We start from the raw sequence: 22,537 nt of genomic DNA, 5'->3' as shown, positions 1-22,537 counted from the left end.
CGCATGCTCGCTGGCAACCCAATTCTTCGCAATACGACCGGCGAATCCCGCGGGATCTGCCATCGCTGCATTTACAAGGACTCACAGCCCTTTGGTGGCGCGCCATGTACAGGAGAGGATACAACATTCCTCCCCAACCGCATGTGCGAAGGTGGTATTCGTACCCAAGTCTCCTTTCCTACATGCTGGGACGGCGTCAATCTGGACTCACCGGATCACCAGAGCCACGTCGCATATGCAGAGATCCCGTATGAGCCATATTTCCCGCCCATGGCGACATTTCCGTATACACCCGAGCAGCAGAGGGGCAAGTGTCCAGAGGGTTTTCCCGTGCAGCTACCGCAAGTCATGTATGAGGTCATGTTTGACACGACCCCATTCAATACTCCTGAGCTTTGGGGCGAGGAAGGGACGCAACCTTTTGTGTTCAGTATGGGCGACGCGTAAGGCCTCCTCTTCCCGTTCAAACGCGCGAAGGACCGTGATCATGCTAACGACTGGTTGTAGAACCGGCCATGGGAACCACGGTGATTATATGTTTGGTTGGAAAGGCGATGCGCTGCAGCGAGCGCTGGATGCACGCTGCAGTAACGATCAATGCAGCGAGTTGGAGAGGCAGAGCGACGAAGATGCGATGAAATGCAGTATTCCGCAGACGGTGGTTGAGGATGTCGACGGATTTGAGACATGTAAGCGCAGCACTAGACACCAAGGCACTGTGCTAACTTACTGAGCAGGGTTGAAGAGCTTACCTGGTGGAGTGCAGATCAACGATGGCATGTAGAGGTCCTGTTCGCGCTGAGCCAAGTGGTGTGGTAGGTGTCGAGTTTCCAGTGGCACATGAAGCGACTATGTAGGCTGACCACCGACGTGGCTGCGCTCCTTCTGCTCCTTGAATGATGACAAAATAAATCTTTCTTCCTCAAGATACCAGACGAGCCAGAGTCCTCGATGAAGATACGTTGTTCGCGTTGCTGGCGTCGTGAAGAGCGCTGGACAGCATGATCGGTTTAACGATGACTGCAAGGCCTGTGTAAGGAAGTCATAGAAGGCATCGAGTGTGACACGACACAAACAAGAGATGGCGTTATTGAAGCTGTGGGTAGCGGAGTTACGCGACGCGGCGTGTGTGACGCAGATACGTGATTTGACCTAACTGAAAGGATACTAGCCCGCCACTAGGCGGTACGTGCTACCTAGGTAGTTCAGTCCTCCAAATTTACGCGTCGCACCCTCAACCCCCTTACCCAAGAGCTGATAACGAATTGGCGTTATCATACTCATATCCTCACCGAGCAAGGATACGATCTAGCTTGACGCAGTAATTCACTCCCAACAACCCACGCTTATCCAAACGCGTAGTCGTTCGAGAAGCTCAAGTCAACATTGGTAAGTATTGTGGCTACCTATAGGCTTACTCTATCTACAAGACGACCTTGTTGGGCGCCTCCTGCTCCTCTGGCTCATCGAAGATGTTGATGCTCCATCTAGGCTTGTTCGCCGTGTAGGGAACATTGTACCTTCTCCTTCCCTGGTGCTCATCCGAGAACTTGGTAATCGCCTTGATGTCTTCGTCGTCCAGCTCGATCTCCTTGAAGTTCTCAGCAATGCGCGACGGAGTAACAGACTTGGGAATGACAGAGTGGCCGCCGACTTGAGACCATGCCAGGATGACCTGCGCGGGTGTGGCGCCCTTCTTCTCCGCAATTGCTTTGATCTCAGGGCGGTGGATGAGCAGTGGGATGTCGAAGAAGTTGTTGCCAAAGGCGGAGTAGGCGGTGATGTGGATGTTCTTCTCCTTGGCGTAAGCGACGAGCTCCTTGCTGGGGAGGATGGGGTGACGCTCGATTTGGTTGACGGCGGGCACGAGGCCAGTCTTCTCAACCAAAGCCTTCAAGGTTTTGTATGTGAAGTTGGAGACGCCCACCGAGCGGACTTTGCTCTTTGGCAGCTTGTTCATGGCCTTCCATGTCTCGCTGTTAGGGATGGAGTTGTCAATGTTAACCTCATTAGGATTAGATGTCATGGGGAACAGATCCGAGTGAGGGTCCTTTCCAGGCCCGAAGTTGACAGGCCAGTGAATGAGGTACAGGTCGAGATACTCCAGCTCAAGTTCAGCGAGAGTGTCATCGAGAGCTGCCTCTACAGTGGCAGGATCATGCTGAGAGTTCCACAGTTTTCCCGTGATGAAGATGTCCTCACGCTTCAGACCTGGGATGTCCTTGTATGCGCGCTTGATGCCCTGCGCAACTTCCTTTTGGTTCTCGTAGCTGTGATTGGTGGAATATCTCGTCAGCTTGTGTTCTCAGGAGTGCTAGTGGGGTATGGTCATAGCTTCCTAAGCTTCCATCTCCACTGAGGGGCATTGCAGTTGGACTTCCAACAACGCTGACGGAAAATTGTTCCACGTCAGGTAGAGACAAGGCCGAGGTGAGATGGGTGAAAAAGGCATTGTGAGTGTAAGTTGTGATGGTGCACATACATCTTTGCAAGATCCTAATTTGATCGAGTTAGCCGTTGAAAACGGAACACAATTGTCGTTCAAAAGATGGATGTAAACGGTTCCAGGATCTTCAGGGTCTCGGAGACTTACCAAGTGACGGTATCCGATCTTTAGTGCCTCGTAGACACCGTTGCCGACTTCACCAGGAGCGGCTTGCCATGTACCGTATCCCAATTGACTAAAGCGACGTCAGAACAACGAATCATCATAAGCACAGGCTGGAACAACATACGGGATCTTGTAGCCAGAGCTAAGGGTGACGGTCTTGCCTGAAGACATCCTGAATGATACTTGAGGTTTGAATGCTGGGAACGAATAACGTGGGGTGGGTGATTTGATCAAGGAAGGCAGAATTGACCTCTTTAAATATCGCATCTCGAGCGCTCTCGGCCATCGTGTCGGCCGGGAGGGTTTATGTATGTCTTGCAGAAATTACTCCAAGACGTGGGATGTCGGACGTATACAGCAAGGCACAGCACCATGTTGGCTGGCCTGGCGGGATAATTACTTGCTCTCGCGACGAAGATGCACCCCGCTATCGTGATTTGGGAGGACCTACCTTGCGGCTGCGCCTTGGTGGGGCGAACCTTTCGGTTGTAATGCCACCGAGACTTCGATGGGCTGACGAGATGCTCCGCGTCTCATCTTGGCTGCGAGAGAACGAAGTAACACGTTTCTTTCTGCCAGATCCCACAACAACGTCGATGTAGGCCTAGGGGTATACGTACGCAATGACTTCTTCTCAGCGTTTTATCAACGTCCCAAATCGACAATATCTTCAAGCAGAACTATCTTCCTCTTGCTAATCACTTTCGAACGAGCCGCCTTCATCTGCCTGGATGGAATCTGCGTCCGATCGAAGAAAGATGTATTATATGATGTTACTCGGAATTGGCCCCAACGCTGCCATGTATATGAGATAGTGAGCTGTACTTCAGGTGCCGGCATGCCGATCGAGAGCTGAAGGCAGACGATTCCTGATCCTTGTTCGTGATGCTGCGGACATGTGATTGCCAGCGAGGAAATGCGAAGCGACACAGCATGGCTGGGCTGCTTGCAGTATAGAGCAAGCTCTTCGATCTCCCTCACATTGACAAGCATAGCCTTCAATGCGGTCGGTGCTGCTCGCCGTTGGACAGTTATCGAAGTGGCGGCATGGACAAAGGGCTCATTCTACTCAGGAGAAGAACGAAACGCGTTGCCTTGAGAACTCTTGTCATATGATTTGGTGGCCTCGACGCTAATGCCGGAACCCTAACCTTCTAACCTGTTCATGCTGTCGGCTGCAAGGTTCGGTTCATCTTCTTCGTCGTGTGAATTGGTTGGATAGTCGTTGATGTGGCAGCGGCGTGGAGAAAGGGCCGGTGATAAGTTAGCCGGCGACTAGGGCGGCACCCCGCAGCGCATCTTGAGCTCGACTGGACCGTTATCGCACTCTTCTCCACTCGACGCGCCCTTTGAGGCGATAACATCGGCCTGATCGCGGTCGTCTGAAGTCCACGGGTATAAAAACGGCGCATCCAAGAGCTTCGACTCAAGCCCATCTTTGATCCATTGCAACTTACACGGCCTACTTACCCACAGCTAGACCCCATCGCATCGCATCGCATCGCATTCCAACATGGCACCCTCCGCTATCCAGGTCGAGCCAGCGCCCGTCGCGCAACCCAAGCAGCTCGTCCCACGATCCAAAGATGACGCGACCAAGGAGTTGACGCCGTTGCAAGCCATCTCGCAGGGCGTCTGCCTCCCCGGCATCCCCCTCTTCTCCTCGTACGATAAGCAGCGCGCATGGATCCTATCGCACATGGCGGGTGCTTTTCGCGTCTTCGCAAGGCACGGCCTGACCGAAGGCATGTCGGGTCACATCTCGGTGCGAGACCCAGAGCACCCGCACAATTTCTGGACAAACCCGCTCGGAAAGCACTTCGGTCTCCTGAAGGCATCCGACATGGTCCTTGTTGATTACGATGGCAAGGTGGTGGGCGGAAACCAGAGCAGACCTGCAAACGCAGCTGGCTTCCTTATCCACTCGGCAATACACAAGGCGCGGCCAGACGTCAACGCGGCATGCCATTGCCATGGAAAGGCAGGCAAAGCGTGGAGCGCCTTTGCGAAGCCATTGGAGATGCTGAATCAAGACGTATGCTACTTCTACGGCGATGCGCAAGCCGTCTATGATGACTTTGGCGGCGTTGTCCTCGATGAGGCAGAAGGCAAGAGGCTGGCAGCGGCATTAGGACCAAAGGGAAAAGGTCTTGTTCTACAAAACCACGGCCTATTGGTACGTCTCCCAGTGCGCGATCCCGCGACCGGCATTCAGCTAATACCACACAGACGGTAGGAGGTACCGTCGACGAAGCCGCGTTCTTGTACACCCTCATGGAACGCTCTTGCGATGTCCAGTTGAAGATAGAAGCGGCAGCGGCCAACGGCGTCCCGAAGGTCTACGTCGACGACGATGCAGCGGCATATACATACAAAATGGGGGCCGATGCTGAGAGCCTATACTGGGAGTTTCAACCTGATCTGGAGTACGAGTACGAGATGAGCAATGGAGCCTTTAAGCATCCCGAATGCGACGAGGTAGTGTGGCCTGGATACTGATCGCTAAGAATAGATTAGTTCATCTCATAAAGAAGAGATCGAACAGCTGTGCCGCAGTCCGTGATGGTATAGATGCGAACCTTAACAATCCGCTAAGGCAATATAGACTTCTAGGTCATCTATGTCATGTGGATGTTCACTTATTTCATGGATTGGTTGGTAAAGTTGGTTGGGCATTGCCGTCGATGCGGAGGAGCCGGATGCCATATTCTTACATCATCCAGTTTCCTCTCGACATACTCAGCATCGTGCCGTCATGCATCAAGTCATTTCTCTCGACTGCGCGTCCCGCCTCGTGTTTAGTACACACTGGATCCAAGCAGCTCGCTCCCTTGGCAAGTTTGGACACTATACACGCCAAGGCTGAAGCAGAAACAACTTGATGACTGAACAGAGAGCTTTCGTCGGCCCGCTTCTGTTTCGTCGACGTATCCGGGTCGACAGCGGAGATTTTTACAGATCCAGCAATGCGCCGCCGCTTTGGCGGTCGTGTTTCCCTGATTGTTGCACGCCTTCGATGAGTAGCGGCGGCGCTGCACGGCGGTATCGATCTGCGTGCAAGCTAACGATGGGTGATGTTGTACAACGTAATGGAAGGGTCTAGGTCTGGGTATTTAGGCGGATCTGTGGGACCTGCAGGAACTACTCCCACGTTCTTTGATCTACACAATCCAACGTTATGTTCGACTTCGGGGTCTGTGGCTTCCTGGTCGTCGCATCATGCTTATGCCACGCGTCAAGAGCTCTTAAGCAGCGGAAAGGTTTTGCTTTGACGTTCCCGCGACGGGCCGACTGCTACATCCGTGCTGCGTGTCATCATTTAAGCAACTCGACCTCTCCCGGCCGTTCTTGTCCGCTGAGCTTATTACAGTATACGGTAGTCATGGTTCTCCACGCCAAGTCTCATCTTGTCGGAATCCCCAGTATCAATGCATTGGGTAGAAGCCGCGCGACCGTTTCCCGCCAAGATCGCCGGGTTAACTCGAGATAGCAAAGAGCGATCTCGCCCCTGCGCTATCGCCTTCGGTCAACAAGCGTTTCTTGTCGGAAACAGGGTTCATGCTTGGCGCTCGAACTGCTACGAGGAATGGGCTGGATGTTTGGTTTCCAACATACAAGTGCGTGCCGTCTCCCAAGGAAACCAAGTGCATTTCCTGATGGTACTTACTGCGCAAGCAAAGAGGCTGCGCAACGGTAGTGAAAAGATAGGGCACTTGGCGATGGGAGACCTTCCATGGCGCACGAAAAGGGCATGTGTGAAGACTGCTTGGCGGAATTGAAGGACATGGCTGAGACCTTTGCTTGAAGGACTAGGGTAGTCGTTGTGAAGGCGGATGACCTTTCAATGGCCCGACTGGACTATATATAAGATGTCCTCGCACGACGAGCAAGTTTTCCATCACAGCCAGTTCAGTCTTCCTATCAAGTCATCCGACAATCACATTACACAGAGTCTAGCATCGTCACCATGCTGTTCCAATCCATCTTCCTCGCCGCCGCCACTCTAGCGCCCACAGCACTCAGCTGTCCCCAACACACCAACGCCAAACGCAATGTACACCTCACTACAAGACAACAAGTGCCTCCAGGCACCAACGTAACCCAGAACGACTGGGCCTACGAAGCATCTTTCAACTGGGGAAAGATCAGCCCCGACTACCATCTCTGCCAAACCGGAACTCAGCAGTCTCCCATTGCACTCTCATTAGGCAACGGACTGGCTTTGAACCACGTGCCGACCTTCAAGTACAACGGCAGCGTCGCCGGCAACTTCTACAACTGGGGCTACGGTCCCGCCTTCACCGTTGCACACGACGAGAAGGCAGCGGAGGAAGACATTGACTGGACCAGCCACCCAAGCTTCACATACGACAACGAGACCGTTTACCTCAAGGGCTGGCACATTCACGCCCCAGCCGACCATTCCGTCGGTGGCGACCGCAGCAAAGCCGAGCTCCATCTCGTCCACGTCGACGCTGAGGGTCACGAAGCCGCCGTCATGGCCATCCGCCTCGACCCTGGTAACTCCAACTCGACTTTCTTCGAGCAACTACCCGCCATGATCAGTTACACGGAGATGGGTGTTGAAGAGCCTACTACTATGGACTTTGCTCCTCTGCTTGAGAGCGTCCTGTACTTCAACGAGTTCTGGACGTACCAGGGTAGCTTGACAAGCCCCCCTTGCACTGAGGGTATCCGCTGGTTCGTTGCTAGGCAGATTCTCTTCACTGGCGTTGATCAGATGAGGGCTATTCTTGGTGCTAGCACTTACTCTGCGAGGGCGGAGCAGGAAGTCTGGCAGCACAGGATCAACGAGTAGAGGGTCGAAAATATATTCTTGGTGTCTGACGAGGAGCACGAAGTTGATGCTAGTAGACGATACATTGCATTGCATAAAAGATTACGAACGAGCGAGGCGTTGGTGCTGAGGCAGTAGATCGCCCACATTTGGCGGTTATCTTCTAGAATTCTTCTTGTATATATATATACCTTCATCTCTTTCGGACGCATGAATCGACGAGTACATCTCTTCCATCGGATTCTACCACGCGCAGTGCCCTGCATCAACTCTCAAATCCTGCACATGACATGTTAGCTTCACAACCGTTCTCTTCCTACATTTGTCAAAGGAGATCAGCTTACAGAACCAGTGACATAACTGCTCCCCTCACTCAGCAAGAACAGCACCGGCGCTCGGAACTCTTCGGGCATTGAAATTCGCCCCAGCATATTCTGTTTCGCCCACTCGTCCGTCAACCCCCTCTTCCGCGCTTCCGCGCTCAAAGGCGTGTCAATATGACCGGGGCTGATGGTATTCACTCGGATCGGCGGATAAGCTTTTCGAGGCTCTTGGCTGGGATTTGGGTTTGTTTCCGTGACCGTGCTACCGGGAAAAGTGTTCTGTGGGTGACCCCATTCCGCGGCAAGCGATCGAGCAAGTTGGTGCACTGCCGCTTTTGAAGCATTGTACGCGGCAGTGTTGATGCCGTGATTGGAAATGTGACCCGATATCGAGGCGAACAGGACGATGCTTCCGGGTTGGTTGGCGTTGTGCAATTCGTTCGCTACGGCACGGGCGATGAGGAAGGTGCCGGAGATATTAATATCGAGGATTGTACGAAATGTGTCGATGGGGTACGAACAAGCATCGCTTTCGCCGGAGATGGCGGCGCAGGAGACGAGCCCCCGGATCGGATGACGAAGCTTAGCACGGATGGTGTTGAAGGCTGATGTGATGCTGGGTTCATCCTGGACATCGAGGCGTTGGAATAGCGCATGGGTATTATTACCTCGCGCAACTTCCTGAATCCGATCTGGTCACAGTTATACAGGAGATCAAATTTGGAAGATTGCAGGCATTGTGTACCCCAGCTTTCGGGAGTGGGGTCGGAGACATCGACAAAAACGACATCTGCGCCACTCTCTAGAATCGCTACACCTACAGCCGTACCTACTGCACCGGCACCTCCGGAAACTAGAAGACTGTGTCAGCTCCAGTCCATACGTCGATTGGTAAGCCGTACCTATGATAGTCCGTTCATTTAGCCTAAAAAGATCTTTCGTCGCCATATGGGTAGGTGTAGGATGTGTCATGACGAGGTGTGGTGTTAATGATTATGTTGACGAGAAGATGGAATGATTTGGCAGCGCAGTTCGAATGCGTCGAGCGGTTGCTATAGTTTGAAGCGGGGTTATGACGTATGTAAAGCTGCGGGATAGGTTGTGCAGTATTCAACGTTACCGACCATTAGGCCCGTGTCGCGCTTCCCATGGTATACAAACTTCTGTAAATGTGGAATTTTAATACCGATAGGTATAAAAGGGAAATGGGCAGTATACGATTGCTCTAGCTCTGCATAGGTTCTTCCCATGGATTACACTGTGGTACCGGAAGCACCCTTCCATAACAAAGACACCATGCCATGTTCTATCGCCGTCATCTTTCGGACGCGGAAGGAGCCAGGCTACGTGAGAGCTGGCAAGGTTCCATACCTTGCTCCCAGAACGCGTACCATGGTGTGGCTTGAATGTCAACGTCTGTAATATCTCGTGGGAACCGTATCATCGTGCTCGTAGAAGGGCCAACGAGGTTTCGAACTCATTTTGGTGATGTGTGAAAGGAACTTTGCCACGTTGCTGGAGTCCATCTTGTCCAAGCTTCCTCCGAAGGCGGGGCCGACAGCTCTTGCGAAGCGCAAACTGGGTAAAATGGCGAACACTGAGATTGCGTTGGCTCGCATCTGATATCGGTCACACATGCACTGTCATTTGCGTTCGGTGGTACTTCTGGGTCGTCTCTGTTCTTGAGCTCGTACTCCCACTCAAGGTGGGTGCCCATAGTTGTCTCGGCGCGATTCGAGAGCGTACTCTTTGTCGCGACGTCTTTCAGGCCACTGAATGGGTGATGTATGAGGCGAAGCAAGTCAAAGACTGCTGTGTGAAGCTCAGATGAACCACGATCAAAGAAGAAGAGGCTGTCACTCGCCAGAGAAGTCGGGGGCGTCGCGAGATCTTCACCATCCCATGTCTTAGATCTGTAATCTTGCAGCTTCCCCATGTGAGCTGCAAGAATGTTACGAAACCTGCCAGCAAGCGTATCTTTGATCGCACAGTACTCGAGAACACTGATGCATTTCTCCAGCAGTTTCACGTCGTCATTGTACGGTTCGTTGTTCAGAGCCTTTTGTGATGCCTGGTAAGCGATCATGACTCCCGCCGTGTAGGCTGTGTAACTGGCATTCTGGATTAGCATCCTTTGCCACCGTGACATACGCCTGACTCACATGCAGAGCCAGCAAACTTGTACTACTTTCCCTTCCTGTAGCATTAGACTCATGACAGAAGCGTTTGTTTCCGCAGCTTGGTATCCTTCCTCGATAGCCCGTCGTGCTTCTGGTGGAAGAACTACGATGCCACCTGCATCGAGCGGGATGTATGCAATTATTAGCCGCCGAGCAAGCAGCATCATAGCCGAAAGGTAGAAGAGATGAACATAGAATATTACTGGACGGAATGTGGCCATCAGCGGGCTGTTGTCGCCGCGTAACAGCGCAGCAACTGACATCCAGTCGGGGAGTTGGGCATGGAATCTCGACAACTGCGCACGAAACTCTAGCGTGACACTTTCCGGTACAGGCGCCTTGCTTGGTAGACGGTGAAGTAAGCTTGCCTTGATGATGGAGACTTTGACGCATTCGCGTCGAATCATGTCCTGGGGCGGCACGTCTAGTCCAGTGAGAGATGGGTGGACGTCGAAGGTTAACGAATCAGAGTTGTAGTCAAGAGATGCGCTCAGCCAGCTATCGAAGTAGTCAGCGATATATCGCACATAACTAAAGGCATGTCAAACTGACCATTGCAAGTGGACAAGAGTCATATGCGTGCGACGAATGTCATCGTAGTAGCTTGGAGACCAGTCTGGCGGACATGTTTCGAGAGATATTTTGCGGTTGCGAGGAAGGCTCAGACCAAGTTCTGAAAGTCATTAGTGGCGTAATTTCTCGTGTGTATACCCAAGTGTGACTCGTACCAATGTAAGCCAGAGCAACTGTCGCCTTGACGACGATGTTATACATGCCAAGCAGCGCGCAAACATTCATGGCTCGAAGCGGATCGTAGAGAATTGCAGAGTCCAGGCCAAGTTTGGCGACTGCGTAGAAGTAATCGGCAAGCTCGGGTGGCGGTGCCTTCGTAGGGTCGGCTAGCTGTGAATGTATAACACCGATAGAGGCCATACCCGCAATTTCTGCGGCATAAGTACGAAGTTCGATTGTACTTCCGTTGCTGAACATGTGTCCGAGTGGCATGTTTTCGTTTCCGGAGGCTTTGATTGCTTCGATGCATGCTTGGACGTCGTTCCTGTTCATAATGTAAAATAGCGCTCCCACACAGTTAAAGAACATCTCTAATGGGCCGTGGACGTTGGAAACACTTGCGTTTTCGTGGTTCGGAGCAAGCAGAGTGATGCCCGTGACTTCGGTCTGGCCCTTTCGAACAGTGGAAAATCGGGGATGATCCATTATCTCAGGGACGGCAAGCATTGTCGATGAGGGAGAATCCGTAGATGTCGGTGGTGAATCGTTCTTACCAAATTTGGTCTCAGATGCAGGCCCAGACTCGGAAGAATTGCGACGGCCCATTTCGAAGTTCTTGAAGATGACTCCCAGATCGTCACCCTGGGTCGCTCGCAGGTGCTGCAGCAAGGCCGTGGCTTTGTCAGGTGAAGCAGTCTGTAGGTACCACAAAACTTCATACATGGAACTTTTATCGTCCTCCAGTTCTTCAATCTTTCTTTTTTGCGCCTGAACGAGGGGTGGGTCGTATCCGCATTGTGAATTTCTCTCCGAGCAAGAGCGACATGTCGGTCTGCCACCGTCACACTGTCGTGTGTCAGCTTCGACTTCACGGAATTGCTGTCGCTACTAGCAAAGAATTCGGTGAAAGACCTTGGTGCGTCGGCCACGGCAGGGCAGACATGCGACTGTCACGCGTGACGGCCTGCGACTGGTAGGAGTTGCTCTACTAACAGCGGCGGCTGCAGCCAAGTCTTGTGGACGCGGCGCGATATCTCTGAGAGAAGACGATGACATTCCTAACGGCCGGGAGTGCGAGAGCTTGGATCAAAGTACAAGCTAAAGGTGCGGTCTGCTCCTTATTGGCGGACAGGCCAATGTGCTATAAGTGATGAAGCAACCAACTTTGGATGTCTCGAGTGGTCGGCGGATGCAGCGACATGGCCAGTGCACTCTGTGCGTGGCAGGTACGTTAGCCACATGACGTCAGACCTTATGCAAACGCTGACTCCATGCATTGGATTCGACGCAATTTCTATGTATAGTCGTCTCAATCGAGTTCATTGCAGACTGATGGCTTCGTGATTATCCAGTCTGGTGGGTCTGGCCGAGGAAAGGGCCGACTGCACCTTCTCGTACCCACTGCCCGCGCAACTCACGCACGCACCATCAACGGCAATTGTGACACTTCCATAACTCACAGTCGCCATACGGGCAAGACTCGATATCTAACGACTTTTGAACAGCCCATGGATATCTCTTTGGTATCATAATCACTATGAGGCCTTGTTCAGCAGGGCCTTTCGAACAGTGTTTGTTGATTAGTGAGCACGGCTTGCGATATGCTCAGGTTGGCACCAGAAGCATCTTGAAGGCATACGTTCGACAAGACTTCCACGCATTGTGGACGTCAGATTTTAAGGGAAAATATGCGGCTTCGCAAGTTATACGCTTAGAGCTCCAAGGATATGTTCCTAATGAGAATCAGCATAGCCACGTCGAACGCCATACAGTCCGACTGGTATTTGTCTGACTCAAAGAAATCTCCACTATCGTGCAACCTTTTCCCACGCAATCACGCGGAGAGAGCGTAAGCTCTCCCCAGACAAAGGGACGCAATTTCTCCGTTTGTACAAATGTTGGCAGAAGGATCGTTAGGGAATGCCCGCAATGGCTGTTCACGAAACCGGTGACATCATAGCTGCATGCGTAGGACTGCCCGGTAGCTACAGCATTGTTAGCATACCTGATACTGACCAAGTCGACATCAGAGATCGTGGCATCTTACCTACATATATGACCACAGAAGCCTTGGATTAGCGAGGAATTGTAGCCCTGGGAGGCTGCGTCGCGATGATACTGCACACCGAGATACGTTGGAGTTCAACTGAGTCAACGAACGCCCTTCACATATCTAGCAACGAGTGGTAGGTGCAAACGCTAATTAGACACATCAGGCCCAAGCAATTCAGGTGTTTGACTCCACATATTCTTCTTACACAACTGTTGCCTGTATTCGACACTACAATGGCGTCTGTATCTTGATAACGATATAACTGTTTGGACAACAACTCCAGCGCTGGAGTCGCGACACATTGAAGCTACCAATATGGCCAAGGACGCAGTACGCTCACCCAATACCACTTCACTGGCTTCCAACGCCTGCCCAACACTCCACGGCAAGAAAGATGCCCAGCCACATTGGCCTACAATCGGAACCAAAGACGACATTCCGACATGGCTTCATGATAACGACTTCATCATCACTGGACATCCAATGCCGACTCATTCGTACAAACGATCGTTTCGGCTCTGGCGTTGCCTTCATATGGAAACGATGAATATCTGGACCCACCTCCTTGGGAGCACCGCATTCGTTGGGACTGGCATCGGGTTACACACACTTGCTATCTCGACCAAGCTTGACCTGAGCACAGGCGACAAATTCGCTTTCGGTATTTCTCTAAGCGCAGCAGCTCTCTGCTTTGGGCTCAGCGCAACGTTCCACACACTTCGGAGTCATTCCTACAACATTCACCATCTCTGGGGCCGTTTCGACATCTTCGGCATCTGTCTCTTAGCTATGGGCGGTGGATCATCAGCCAACTATTATGCCGTTCGTTGTGATCCAGTAGCTCAACAAGTATATTGGTGTCTCAATGGCGGCGCCGCTATCGCTGCTGCTGCAATGCTGTTCAATAGTGGCGGCGGTGGAAACAAGATGAGAACGCTTCGTGGCAGTATTTTCAGTGCGCTCGCCCTTACAGCAATGCTCCCAATATTCCATGGCGTCGGCAAGCTTGGATGGAGTCGTGCGTGTGTTGAGACAGGAGCTCAATGGTATCTTGCAGAAGGGCTGGTTCTTTTGCTTGGGGTCTCATGTTTCGTCGGTAGGTTTCCAGAGAGACTGAGCCCAGGCTCATTTGATATTTGGGGCCATTCTCACCAGATTCATCATGTCTGCGCTGTAGTTGGCCAGGCTTTTCATATAGCCGCTCTTGTCGCCGGCTACAAATTCCGTAACGCACATCCAACTTGTTGAGCGAAGGAAGCTGTTGGTGCCGGCGCAATGAGTAATGCAATGGCGGATAGCACTATAGTTGAATGCAACAGGAGATTCTCATGAACGACGTGGAGCAATTGCAGCAACTGTACGATAGAGTAAGGAATATCAACCGACGGTAGGTGGGTATCGAAAAGATGTTTCCCATGTGCAGTGACGAGTATGGCCGGAGAAGGGGCGACGGGCAAGAGTAAGCGAAGCGTTCCTGGGACGCGGTGCATCACTGACTGCCGCCTGCGCAGCAGCAGCAGCAGTCTACCTTCGACCAATTCCCATCCAATATGTCGGCCTCGACTGAATCGAGCGCAACCAATGTAGATTCTCACAGCGAGGACGCGCCCCGCGTTGAAGCGCTCTTCCTCATCAAGTTCGATAAGAAAGTTGGGTACGTCATGCGACGCTGGACAGCCGGAGTACCTTAGGGAGCTATGCGCTGATCATTCACAGCTATACAATCGCCTGGAAGCGCACAACGACACCGGATATTACCCTCGACAACGCCGTTGAATACAAATCGCTACCCTCAGGTCTGCACTCAGTGCAGAATGACCTCGTCTACTTTACCCACGATGGCTATGCCGGGCTCAGCGCCTTCGCAAAGGGCGACGCGAGCGCAGAGGATCGCAATGCCACGTTCGTTTCCGTGGGGATTCTAATCCAGAAGGAAGGCAGATTCGGGAGACTAGGAAGGAGTTGGCTACTGGCCGGCCGCTTGGAGAAATTGGCTGCGGCTCTGGCGGACGACCCGGAAGCTGTGACGCCGCTGGACGAGTTCTGGCAGGAACAGGTCTCGAGACATGGCAAAGGCGACACCACCTCAGATGCCGGAGAGGCGAAAGGTCACAGCAGAGCGCGCGCCATCTCCACCGTGAGCGCTGTCATCAAAGACGAGGAGAGCCTGCCGGACTACCACCCGGCCTTATCTATACAACGCTTCCTCGACGTATTCGGGCCATTGGTCTTCCGGCTGCTACAAGCGGCCCTGCTGAGGAAACGGATCCTCTTCGTGGGCGTGCCGCCGGTCAGGACTGCTTGCGAGTTCGGTACGCCTAAGATCTTATCATTGGCTATCTTACAGCTAACATGCCAGTCTACAATCTGTCTGTCCTGTCTAGCATATCGCCTCGCGACACCGAACGTTTGCCTCCAGAGACGGAAAACCTCCTCCGCCTGCCCACCCTCTTCTCCGTCGGCGTACACGACATACCTCTCCTCGACGACCTTCGCAGGCCAAGACACGGCGGACACACATCGGGCCTCGAGCCATCAGAGGGCTGGGCGGCGTGCACAACGGACGAAATCATTGTCACAAAGACGCAGCTCTACGACATCATCGTCGAACTACCACCCACTTACGATGCGCCCCCACAAGAACGCCGCTGGCCACGGATACGAACGAGCGATGGCAGTTTGATCAAGGCTAGCCAGCGGGACGTTGCGCGCTACAAGCTTTTGCACAAGGAGCTTTTCAAGCAGCGTACGAGATCGGAAACATCGCCCGAGCCGTATACGGACGACGAGAACGACGACACTGCTCCCCTGCTGTCGCGCGACGAGGTCGATACCAAACGCGCCGACGACGACTTCAACGAAGCATACGACGACACGGTGGTAGAACCAACAACGTGGTCAAGGCTTGCATATATGGGCTACATGTGGTGGGCTTCGGCTGGCGAGAGAGATGCATACACGACAGCGGAGCGGGAGACGGATCGCGAGCTGATTGGCGACCTCTCCGCCTACTCACAGTCGCTGGAGACAGCAATAATTGCGTACTTCCATCGACAGTCTTCACTGCTCATACGAACGCTGTCGCAAATCATCGAGGCGGATACACAAGGCGAAAGAGGAGACGATGACGATAATGACAGCGATGCGTTGATTGTTGACAGAGACGACCTGTCGCGAATGGGACTGGATACATGGTCAGAGGCTGATCGCGCCTTTGTGCAGGAGTTTGGTAGTCTATACTTTGGACGTACTGTTGGGGTCAAGGGCAGTGAAGTGGAGTGCTGTGGTTTGCGGGTGCCAATCTTCTAGCTGGGCTGGGAGCGTTTAGCTAGCCACAAACCGGCGGGTTCCCGGTTGTGTGGAGGGCTTCAACGGTGAACACAGACTGTTGTGGTGTAGGTTAATGACAGTCTACTTGTTGCGGGCAACGTTGGAATCCGCTCCATCGCATTAGTGGCGCTAAAATGTTGGGATCGTGTACCTGGAATACCCGCTTTCAGTCACAGGCTGAATGGCGTACAAACAACATGTTTGCGGCTGTATACACGTCCGTATAGCTATGCACACCTCGGTCATCATGCTTTGGGTTTCCGCGTGAAGCCTCGGAGGTCCGTACACAATCAAATCCGCGTAGCATGATTTGTCGGTTTGGTAGAGCTCAGGCAGCCCGAAGTCGGACCCCGCAATTGAATGCACAGGGCGCGCGCAAGCGAATTCTGCGCCCCGCATCGTCATATGCCATTGCCAGTGGCCGGCTCAAGGGCTTAGTATCACCGACCAAAGTTTTCTTTTGCTGTGAATCATACCTCGCGCTGTACTAATAGCCTGCCTGTGCGCACATTTCCTACGTCTTTCCATATCCCAAGTGTGTTTACATTGCTCGAATCCGCCCGAGATACATTTTTGGCCCCCCATTGTTGTCGCTGGGCCATCAAGAGACTGTTCTCAAAGTAGCGCCTCAAGATACCTGCTGCATTGATCACACCAAGATGCCTATGCTCAAGGAGCCCTGGAAGAAGTACCATCCCTTCAAGCCATTGAACCTGCCGGACAGGACATGGCCTAACAAGACAATCGAGAAGCCACCACGCTGGCTGTCGACCGACCTGAGAGACGGCAACCAAAGTCTAGTAGATCCCATGGTAAGTGCCAATCCACCCAAAAGCCGCTGCGAACCAACATCTGACACGGACCGCAGGATGGCGCGCAAAAATGGGACTACTTCAACATGCTAGTCAAGCTCGGCTACAAGGAAATCGAAGTCTCCTTCCCCTCCGCGTCGCAAACCGACTTCGACTTCACACAACGCCTCATCCAAACACCCGGCATAGTACCTGACGATGTCTGGATCCAGGTCCTCTCGCCATGCCGGAAAGAGCTCATCCGCCGCACCGTCGACTCCCTCAAGGGCGCGCGCAAGGCCATCCTCCATCTGTACCTCGCGACCAGCCCGTGTTTCCAGCAGATCGTCTTCAACATGAACGACGACGAGACAATCGCCCTCGCAGTCGAATGCACAAAGTACGCGCGCTCGATAACCAAGGACGACCCTGCGCAAGCCGGCACAGAGTGGGCATACGAGTTCTCGCCCGAGACTTTCTCAGATTCGTCCCCAGAGTTCGTCATCAAGGTCTGCGAGGCTGTCAAGGCAGCGTGGGAACCAAGTGTAGAGAACCCGCTGATCTTCAACCTGCCAGCCACCGTGGAAATGTCGACACCCAACGTCTACGCCGATCAGATCGAGTACTTCTGCAAGAACATCTCCGAGAGGGAGAAGATCTGCGTCTCTCTACACCCACACAACGACCGAGGATGCGCAGTAGCGGCGGCAGAACTGGCACAAATGGCGGGTGCAGACCGAGTAGAAGGCACGCTGTTCGGCAACGGAGAGCGCACAGGAAACGTCGACCTCGTCACCCTGGGCCTCAACCTGTACACCCAGGGCATACATCCAAAGATCGACTTCTCTGACCTGAAGTCAATCATCGATATGGTGGAGAGCTGCAACAAGATCCCGATACATCCGCGCGCGCCATACGGAGGCCAGCTTGTTGTATGCGCCTTCAGCGGCTCACATCAAGACGCAATCAAGAAGGGATTCCAGATGCGCAAGAAGAACGGCGCGGACAACGAGAGCCGGTGGCAGATCCCATACCTTCCCCTCGACCCCCAAGATATCGGCCGCACGTACGAAGCCATCATCCGCGTCAACTCACAAAGTGGAAAGGGAGGAATCGCCTGGATCATCCAGCGCCAGCTCGAACTCGACCTGCCTCGTGGTCTGCAAATCGCCTTCTCCAAGATTGTGCAGAAGGAGACCGACATGCTCGGCCGCGAACTCCTGCCAACCGAGATCACGAACCTCTTCGAAGAAGCCTACCACCTCAAGCGCAACCCTCGCTTCTCCCTTGTCGATTACGAAATCAAGGCCGACCGATCAGAGACACCTCTGCCACCGCAAGACGGCCGAACAGTCAGCAGCCGCAACCTGCGCCGTATCTTCAACGGTGTCATTGAGATTGATGGCCAGGAACACAAGATCCAGGGCTCGGGCACTGGTGCGCTGTCATCGCTGGCCGATGCACTGAGGAGTCTGGGTATCGACCTGGACGTTGTAGACTACAACGAGCACACAATTGGTACAAGCAAAGACGCAAAGGCCGCGACCTACATTGGTTGCACAGCCGCGCAGAGCAGTCAGAAGGTCTGGGGTGTTGGTATTCACCAGGACGTGGTTCAAGCGTCTCTCATCGCTATGTTGAGCGCAGCTTCTTCAGTAGGTCTTCGCTCATGATAATAAACAGCACTTTGGCTAACACATCACAGTTCCTATCGTCGAGACCTACCACACCCATTCCTTTCCGCCCCAAGCGATCGAACACCCTCGAGATCCCCAGCCCAGACTCAAGTCCTACGCGAAACGGCAAACAAAATGGAAGCACAATAGTGGATAAGCTGGAGGCTGCCGTTAACGGCAGTCAGGCGGACGTCAAGAGTGCGGGGGTGTAGCGGCATGAAGTCTTATCAACGCTTCACAGTTCAGTTTCTCCGTTCACACATATCGCATACAGCATTTGGGATGTAAAAGGCCGGGGCATTGGAGTTTAAAAGTGCTGTCTAAACGGAATGAGAATAGTTAAACAAGGTATCAATAGCTGTACTCAAATCACACATGTAGAACCTTACAATATCCGCGTTCTGTGTTCTTGTCCGCTTGCCTACCAGACGTTTTCATCGGCACAGCTCCCACAGCAATCGCTCTTGTTCTTGCCATGCCCAGGGCGTATCCGACATCGGCACATGCATCCTACACAACGCTTATCGCCGGCTCATGGACCCGTAGATGTGGATACCGGTTGGTGTGAAGTAATGCCCGACATATGGATGACATACCGGCCCAAACTCTATCTACAACTCCGATCCGTGTCACCATATCCATACAAGATCACGATCATAACCCTGCCCACCCCCAGCGCATTCTCTCTACCAACAAGGACAACCACCATGGCAGAAAACGACCGGAACAGCATCCCCCCAGCCCCAGCCTACTTCCCCACATCCGCCGACTCCCCCCTCCACCCCCCAACCGCCCTCTACACTACTCTCCGCGACCTCCCCTCCACCTCCCTAATAAAGACCCAGGACTTCACCATCCCACCCCGCAGCGGAAAAGCCTGGACCGTTCCCGCAGGCGCACTATTCCGTCTCTCCACGCCCGAAGGGCCCCAAGTCGGCGATTTAAACGTGTGGAACCAGCATGATCCCCGAGAGCGCTTCTGGGCATCTAGGACGAGGCAGTTGCAGGGGAGTCATGTGGTGCAGGGGGATAGGCTGTGGAGTTGCCTCCCGTTTATGAGGCCGATGTGTGGGCTTGTGGAGGATGGATGTGAGATTAGGGATTCCGAGGGGAAGGGCATGGGGAAGGGGAGGGAGAGCAGCAGGGATGAGAGGGGTGGGGTTACGAGGTGGGGTGGACGGTGTAATGATTTGTTGGGGACGAGGTGTGATCCTTATGGTATGTTTAAATGCGCGGATTGGAGGTTAAGTTTGGGATGGGCGACTTTGCTGAAATGTGTTCCTTTCGTCTTCAGATTCTTCTGCTCAGAAGATCATGTGCACGCGTGTCGGCTTTGCTGACGATGAACACAGTATCAAACATGCTAACATCCTCATCCTACGATTACCACTGCCACTCCAACCTCGTCCGTTCCATCTTGCCATATGGACTGACAGAATTCGACATTCACGACGTACTCAACGTATTCCAAGTCACAGGTCTAGATTCGCAAGGCCGCTACTTCATGGAAGCTAGTCCTGCGACCAAGGATAGCTTTCTCACCTTCTTCGCCGAGTTGGACTTGTTATGTGCGCTGAGTACATGCCCAGGTGGTGACCTAAGCCGGTGGGGCTGGACGCAGGCGGAAGAGGGAAAAGAGAAGAAAGAGGGAGATGATGATGAGGGGATGAAGAGTACGTGCCGACCTATTCGGGTAGAGGTTTATGAGATCAAGGAGGAAATCAAAGGGGAGGTGTTGAAGGGGTGGAAGAAGCCGGAGAAGAGTGGATATAGGGGAATGCATGGGATGCGTATTCCTGAGGGCGAGGCCTAGTCTTCCCTAAATTCTACAACTTGTTACTTCCGTGGATCTTGCCGCCATCGAGCACAATTGTGTCTCCGTTGACATGTCCGCCAGCCCGACTGCTCAAATACACAACCGCAGCTGCGATGTCCTCTGGCTTTCCTACCCTTCCATTCGGGTTAGTCTTTCCCAACGCCTCCTCACCACCAGCTTTCTCCATCAGTACACCCGCCATCTTGCTCATGAAGAATCCAGGCGCGATTCCGTTGACAAGAATGTGTCTGGGCCCTAGTTCAACAGCAAGGTTGCGCGCAAGATGCAGGACTGCGGCCTTGGATGCGGAGTACGACCAAGAGCCTGTCTCACCGAGAGATCCCACGCCGATTCCTGCTACACTGCCTGTTACAATGACGCGCGAGGGGTCTTGAACTGTTGCGGACTTTGTGAGGAGGGGTGTGAGTCTATGTGCTCATATTAGCGCTATTGTTAGATAAAACCGGAAAGGAAACACCCACTTTTGGATTGTGAAAAATACACCCTTGACATTCAAGTCCATAACCTTATCCCATGCGTTCTTCTCGTCCGCCTCTTCAAACTTGCTGCCCCAGGTCGCTCCTGCATTGGCAAAGAGAATGTCCACGTGATCGGTATGCTTGCTGACTTCCTGCACAAGTCGGTCGATCTCGGAGACCTTGGAGCTATCCGCGGGAATGGAAATAGCTACTGCACCAGGCGATTTGTTGGGGAGCGCATTTAGGGCTGCGACGGCGGCATCGCAGGCTGAAGCTTTACGGGAGGTGATGAAGATCTTGGAGCAGCCAGCTTGCATCAGGCTGGTCTTGTGTTAGGCAGGTGCGCTGGAATGATGGATGGAAGCAGCTGGATTCATTTACCCTGATGCTGCATGGAGACCTAATCCTCGAGATCCGCCGCTCACGACTGCGACTTTGCCTTTCAAGCTAAAGATGTTGGTGAAGTCGTGCAGCTGCACATCTTGTTCCGCGGATGCCATGATGATTGTATGTATTGAGTATTATGTATATGGCGACAATGGAACGTTATGTGCGCTCCAACAATGCGTTACTATGTGGGAGTGTTGATTAGTCGTGATTCACGACTGCTCATGTAACGACCTCGGTGCTAACGGTGCCCAGCCATCCGAAGTTGTATCAATGCATACGTGATGTACCGAGGCTGTAAGTCGCGCTAGTCTACTGCGTGGGGTAGCGTGTTGTCCAGTGCACATGCTCTTTCTCAGGTTGTGACGAGAACTCTCATTGAGAGAGTCGTTGCATCGTGGTTCCTAAGTCGGGGTAGGAATATACACGATACACTGCGACCAGGCGGATGCGTGACATCGAGTCGGAGAATAATTCGCTCTAAAGCTTGCCTATCTCCTCCACGCATAGTCCCGGAGAATACCAGGGTGCTTTTATCTGCGCCGCGCGCTGCGCTACAAGAAAAAGCATTATCTCAAGTGTTGGCTAGAGGTGCAGTTAAGGTTGTCGGATCTAGGTATGCGGCAATCTCGGAGCATCGTACAAGGACATTATGGGGACGCTGGTGTGAGACATGGCTGGCCTCGAGGGCCACAACATCGAGACCCAACGTGAATCGACTGCTCAAGTGAGATGTCGACGATGGCTACGGCACGTGAGCGAAGGTCCAGTGCCCAGGTGGTGTTGCGCGCTCCAGTGCGCCTGCCTCGAGTATCGGAAGTAAACACCGCCTTCGTAGTCGGCGGGAGGCATGGAAGGCGCGAAGAACTTGGCGCATTCCGACGACACCACGCGCACCCACCATGAAGAGCGTAGCGGATATTGCAGGAACATCAACGTGCATCCTTCAACGGTTTTGCTGTCGATACATACTGTTCTCGCCCTCCTCGCCGACCTGGAGAAACTGCCGCGAACAGGACGACGCGTTATCACATCGCCACTCTACCCCAACGCGACTCCGAATTTCGCAGATCTCCATCCGCCCGCCAGAGACAAGCTTCTCCCTTTCTCCAAGCGTCTAAGAGTTTTCTGCATGACATCCTATTCGGGACTGACATGTGCTGATCGCCGTGGTTGGAAACCGCCAGGCGAAAGATCACCGGCGAAATTTTAGCCTGCCTCCAACGGCGTCTTATCGGAGGGCCGATCGCACGTCAAACTCGGGTTGCAGAACTCAACTTCGGGTCCGCCAAGACACATTCGGTCCATTCTCGCAGATGAGCGGCTCACAGCACGCTACTCTTCCTGTCATCCCAGTCCGT

The 22,537-nt window shown here is 53.2% G+C and overlaps 8 protein-coding genes across 8 annotated transcripts; 5 read left to right on the top strand and 3 right to left on the bottom strand.

Moving 5' to 3' along the window:
• Positions 1-1,423: 1,423 nt before the first annotated feature.
• On the bottom strand, positions 1,424-2,782 carry GLD1_1 (mitochondrial glycerol dehydrogenase Gld1; the record flags this gene model as incomplete). Its single annotated transcript, XM_051444119.1, has 4 exons — positions 1,424-2,270; positions 2,483-2,496; positions 2,594-2,681; positions 2,736-2,782. The coding sequence occupies 4 exons, from the start codon at positions 2,780-2,782 to the stop codon at positions 1,424-1,426; spliced, it is 996 nt and encodes a 331-aa protein (XP_051305614.1).
• A 1,342-nt stretch (positions 2,783-4,124) lies between these two features.
• J4E86_003565 (uncharacterized protein) lies at positions 4,125-5,110 on the top strand (the record flags this gene model as incomplete). Its single annotated transcript, XM_051444118.1, has 2 exons — positions 4,125-4,787; positions 4,841-5,110. The coding sequence occupies 2 exons, from the start codon at positions 4,125-4,127 to the stop codon at positions 5,108-5,110; spliced, it is 933 nt and encodes a 310-aa protein (XP_051305613.1).
• A 1,468-nt stretch (positions 5,111-6,578) lies between these two features.
• On the top strand, positions 6,579-7,430 carry J4E86_003564 (uncharacterized protein; the record flags this gene model as incomplete). The annotated part of the gene is made up of 1 exon (XM_051444117.1): positions 6,579-7,430. The coding sequence occupies one exon, from the start codon at positions 6,579-6,581 to the stop codon at positions 7,428-7,430; it is 852 nt and encodes a 283-aa protein (XP_051305612.1).
• Positions 7,431-9,890: 2,460 nt separating this feature from the next.
• Positions 9,891-11,151, bottom strand: J4E86_003563 (uncharacterized protein; the record flags this gene model as incomplete). The annotated part of the gene is made up of 2 exons (XM_051444116.1): positions 9,891-10,410; positions 10,685-11,151. The coding sequence occupies 2 exons, from the start codon at positions 11,149-11,151 to the stop codon at positions 9,891-9,893; spliced, it is 987 nt and encodes a 328-aa protein (XP_051305611.1).
• Positions 11,152-14,247: 3,096 nt separating this feature from the next.
• J4E86_003562 (uncharacterized protein) lies at positions 14,248-16,006 on the top strand (the record flags this gene model as incomplete). Its single annotated transcript, XM_051444115.1, has 3 exons — positions 14,248-14,351; positions 14,414-15,009; positions 15,057-16,006. 3 exons carry the CDS (start codon positions 14,248-14,250, stop codon positions 16,004-16,006), a joined length of 1,650 nt encoding a protein of 549 aa, XP_051305610.1.
• A 680-nt stretch (positions 16,007-16,686) lies between these two features.
• Positions 16,687-18,706, top strand: J4E86_003561 (uncharacterized protein; the record flags this gene model as incomplete). Its single annotated transcript, XM_051444114.1, has 3 exons — positions 16,687-16,839; positions 16,896-18,473; positions 18,524-18,706. The coding sequence occupies 3 exons, from the start codon at positions 16,687-16,689 to the stop codon at positions 18,704-18,706; spliced, it is 1,914 nt and encodes a 637-aa protein (XP_051305609.1).
• Positions 18,707-19,201: 495 nt separating this feature from the next.
• J4E86_003560 (uncharacterized protein) lies at positions 19,202-20,307 on the top strand (the record flags this gene model as incomplete). The annotated part of the gene is made up of 2 exons (XM_051444113.1): positions 19,202-19,712; positions 19,931-20,307. 2 exons carry the CDS (start codon positions 19,202-19,204, stop codon positions 20,305-20,307), a joined length of 888 nt encoding a protein of 295 aa, XP_051305608.1.
• A 13-nt stretch (positions 20,308-20,320) lies between these two features.
• Positions 20,321-21,289, bottom strand: J4E86_003559 (uncharacterized protein; the record flags this gene model as incomplete). Its single annotated transcript, XM_051444112.1, has 3 exons — positions 20,321-20,738; positions 20,793-21,110; positions 21,171-21,289. 3 exons carry the CDS (start codon positions 21,287-21,289, stop codon positions 20,321-20,323), a joined length of 855 nt encoding a protein of 284 aa, XP_051305607.1.
• Between the last annotated feature and the right edge of the window lie 1,248 nt (positions 21,290-22,537).

This window comes from Alternaria arbusti, assembly GCF_024043155.1.
Source record: "Alternaria arbusti strain BMP 1465 chromosome Unknown scaffold_3, whole genome shotgun sequence".
In the NCBI taxonomy this organism is placed as follows: Eukaryota; Fungi; Ascomycota; class Dothideomycetes; order Pleosporales; family Pleosporaceae; genus Alternaria; species Alternaria arbusti.
Note: the sequence above shows the minus strand (reverse complement) of the source record. Positions and strands in the feature narration are given on the sequence as shown.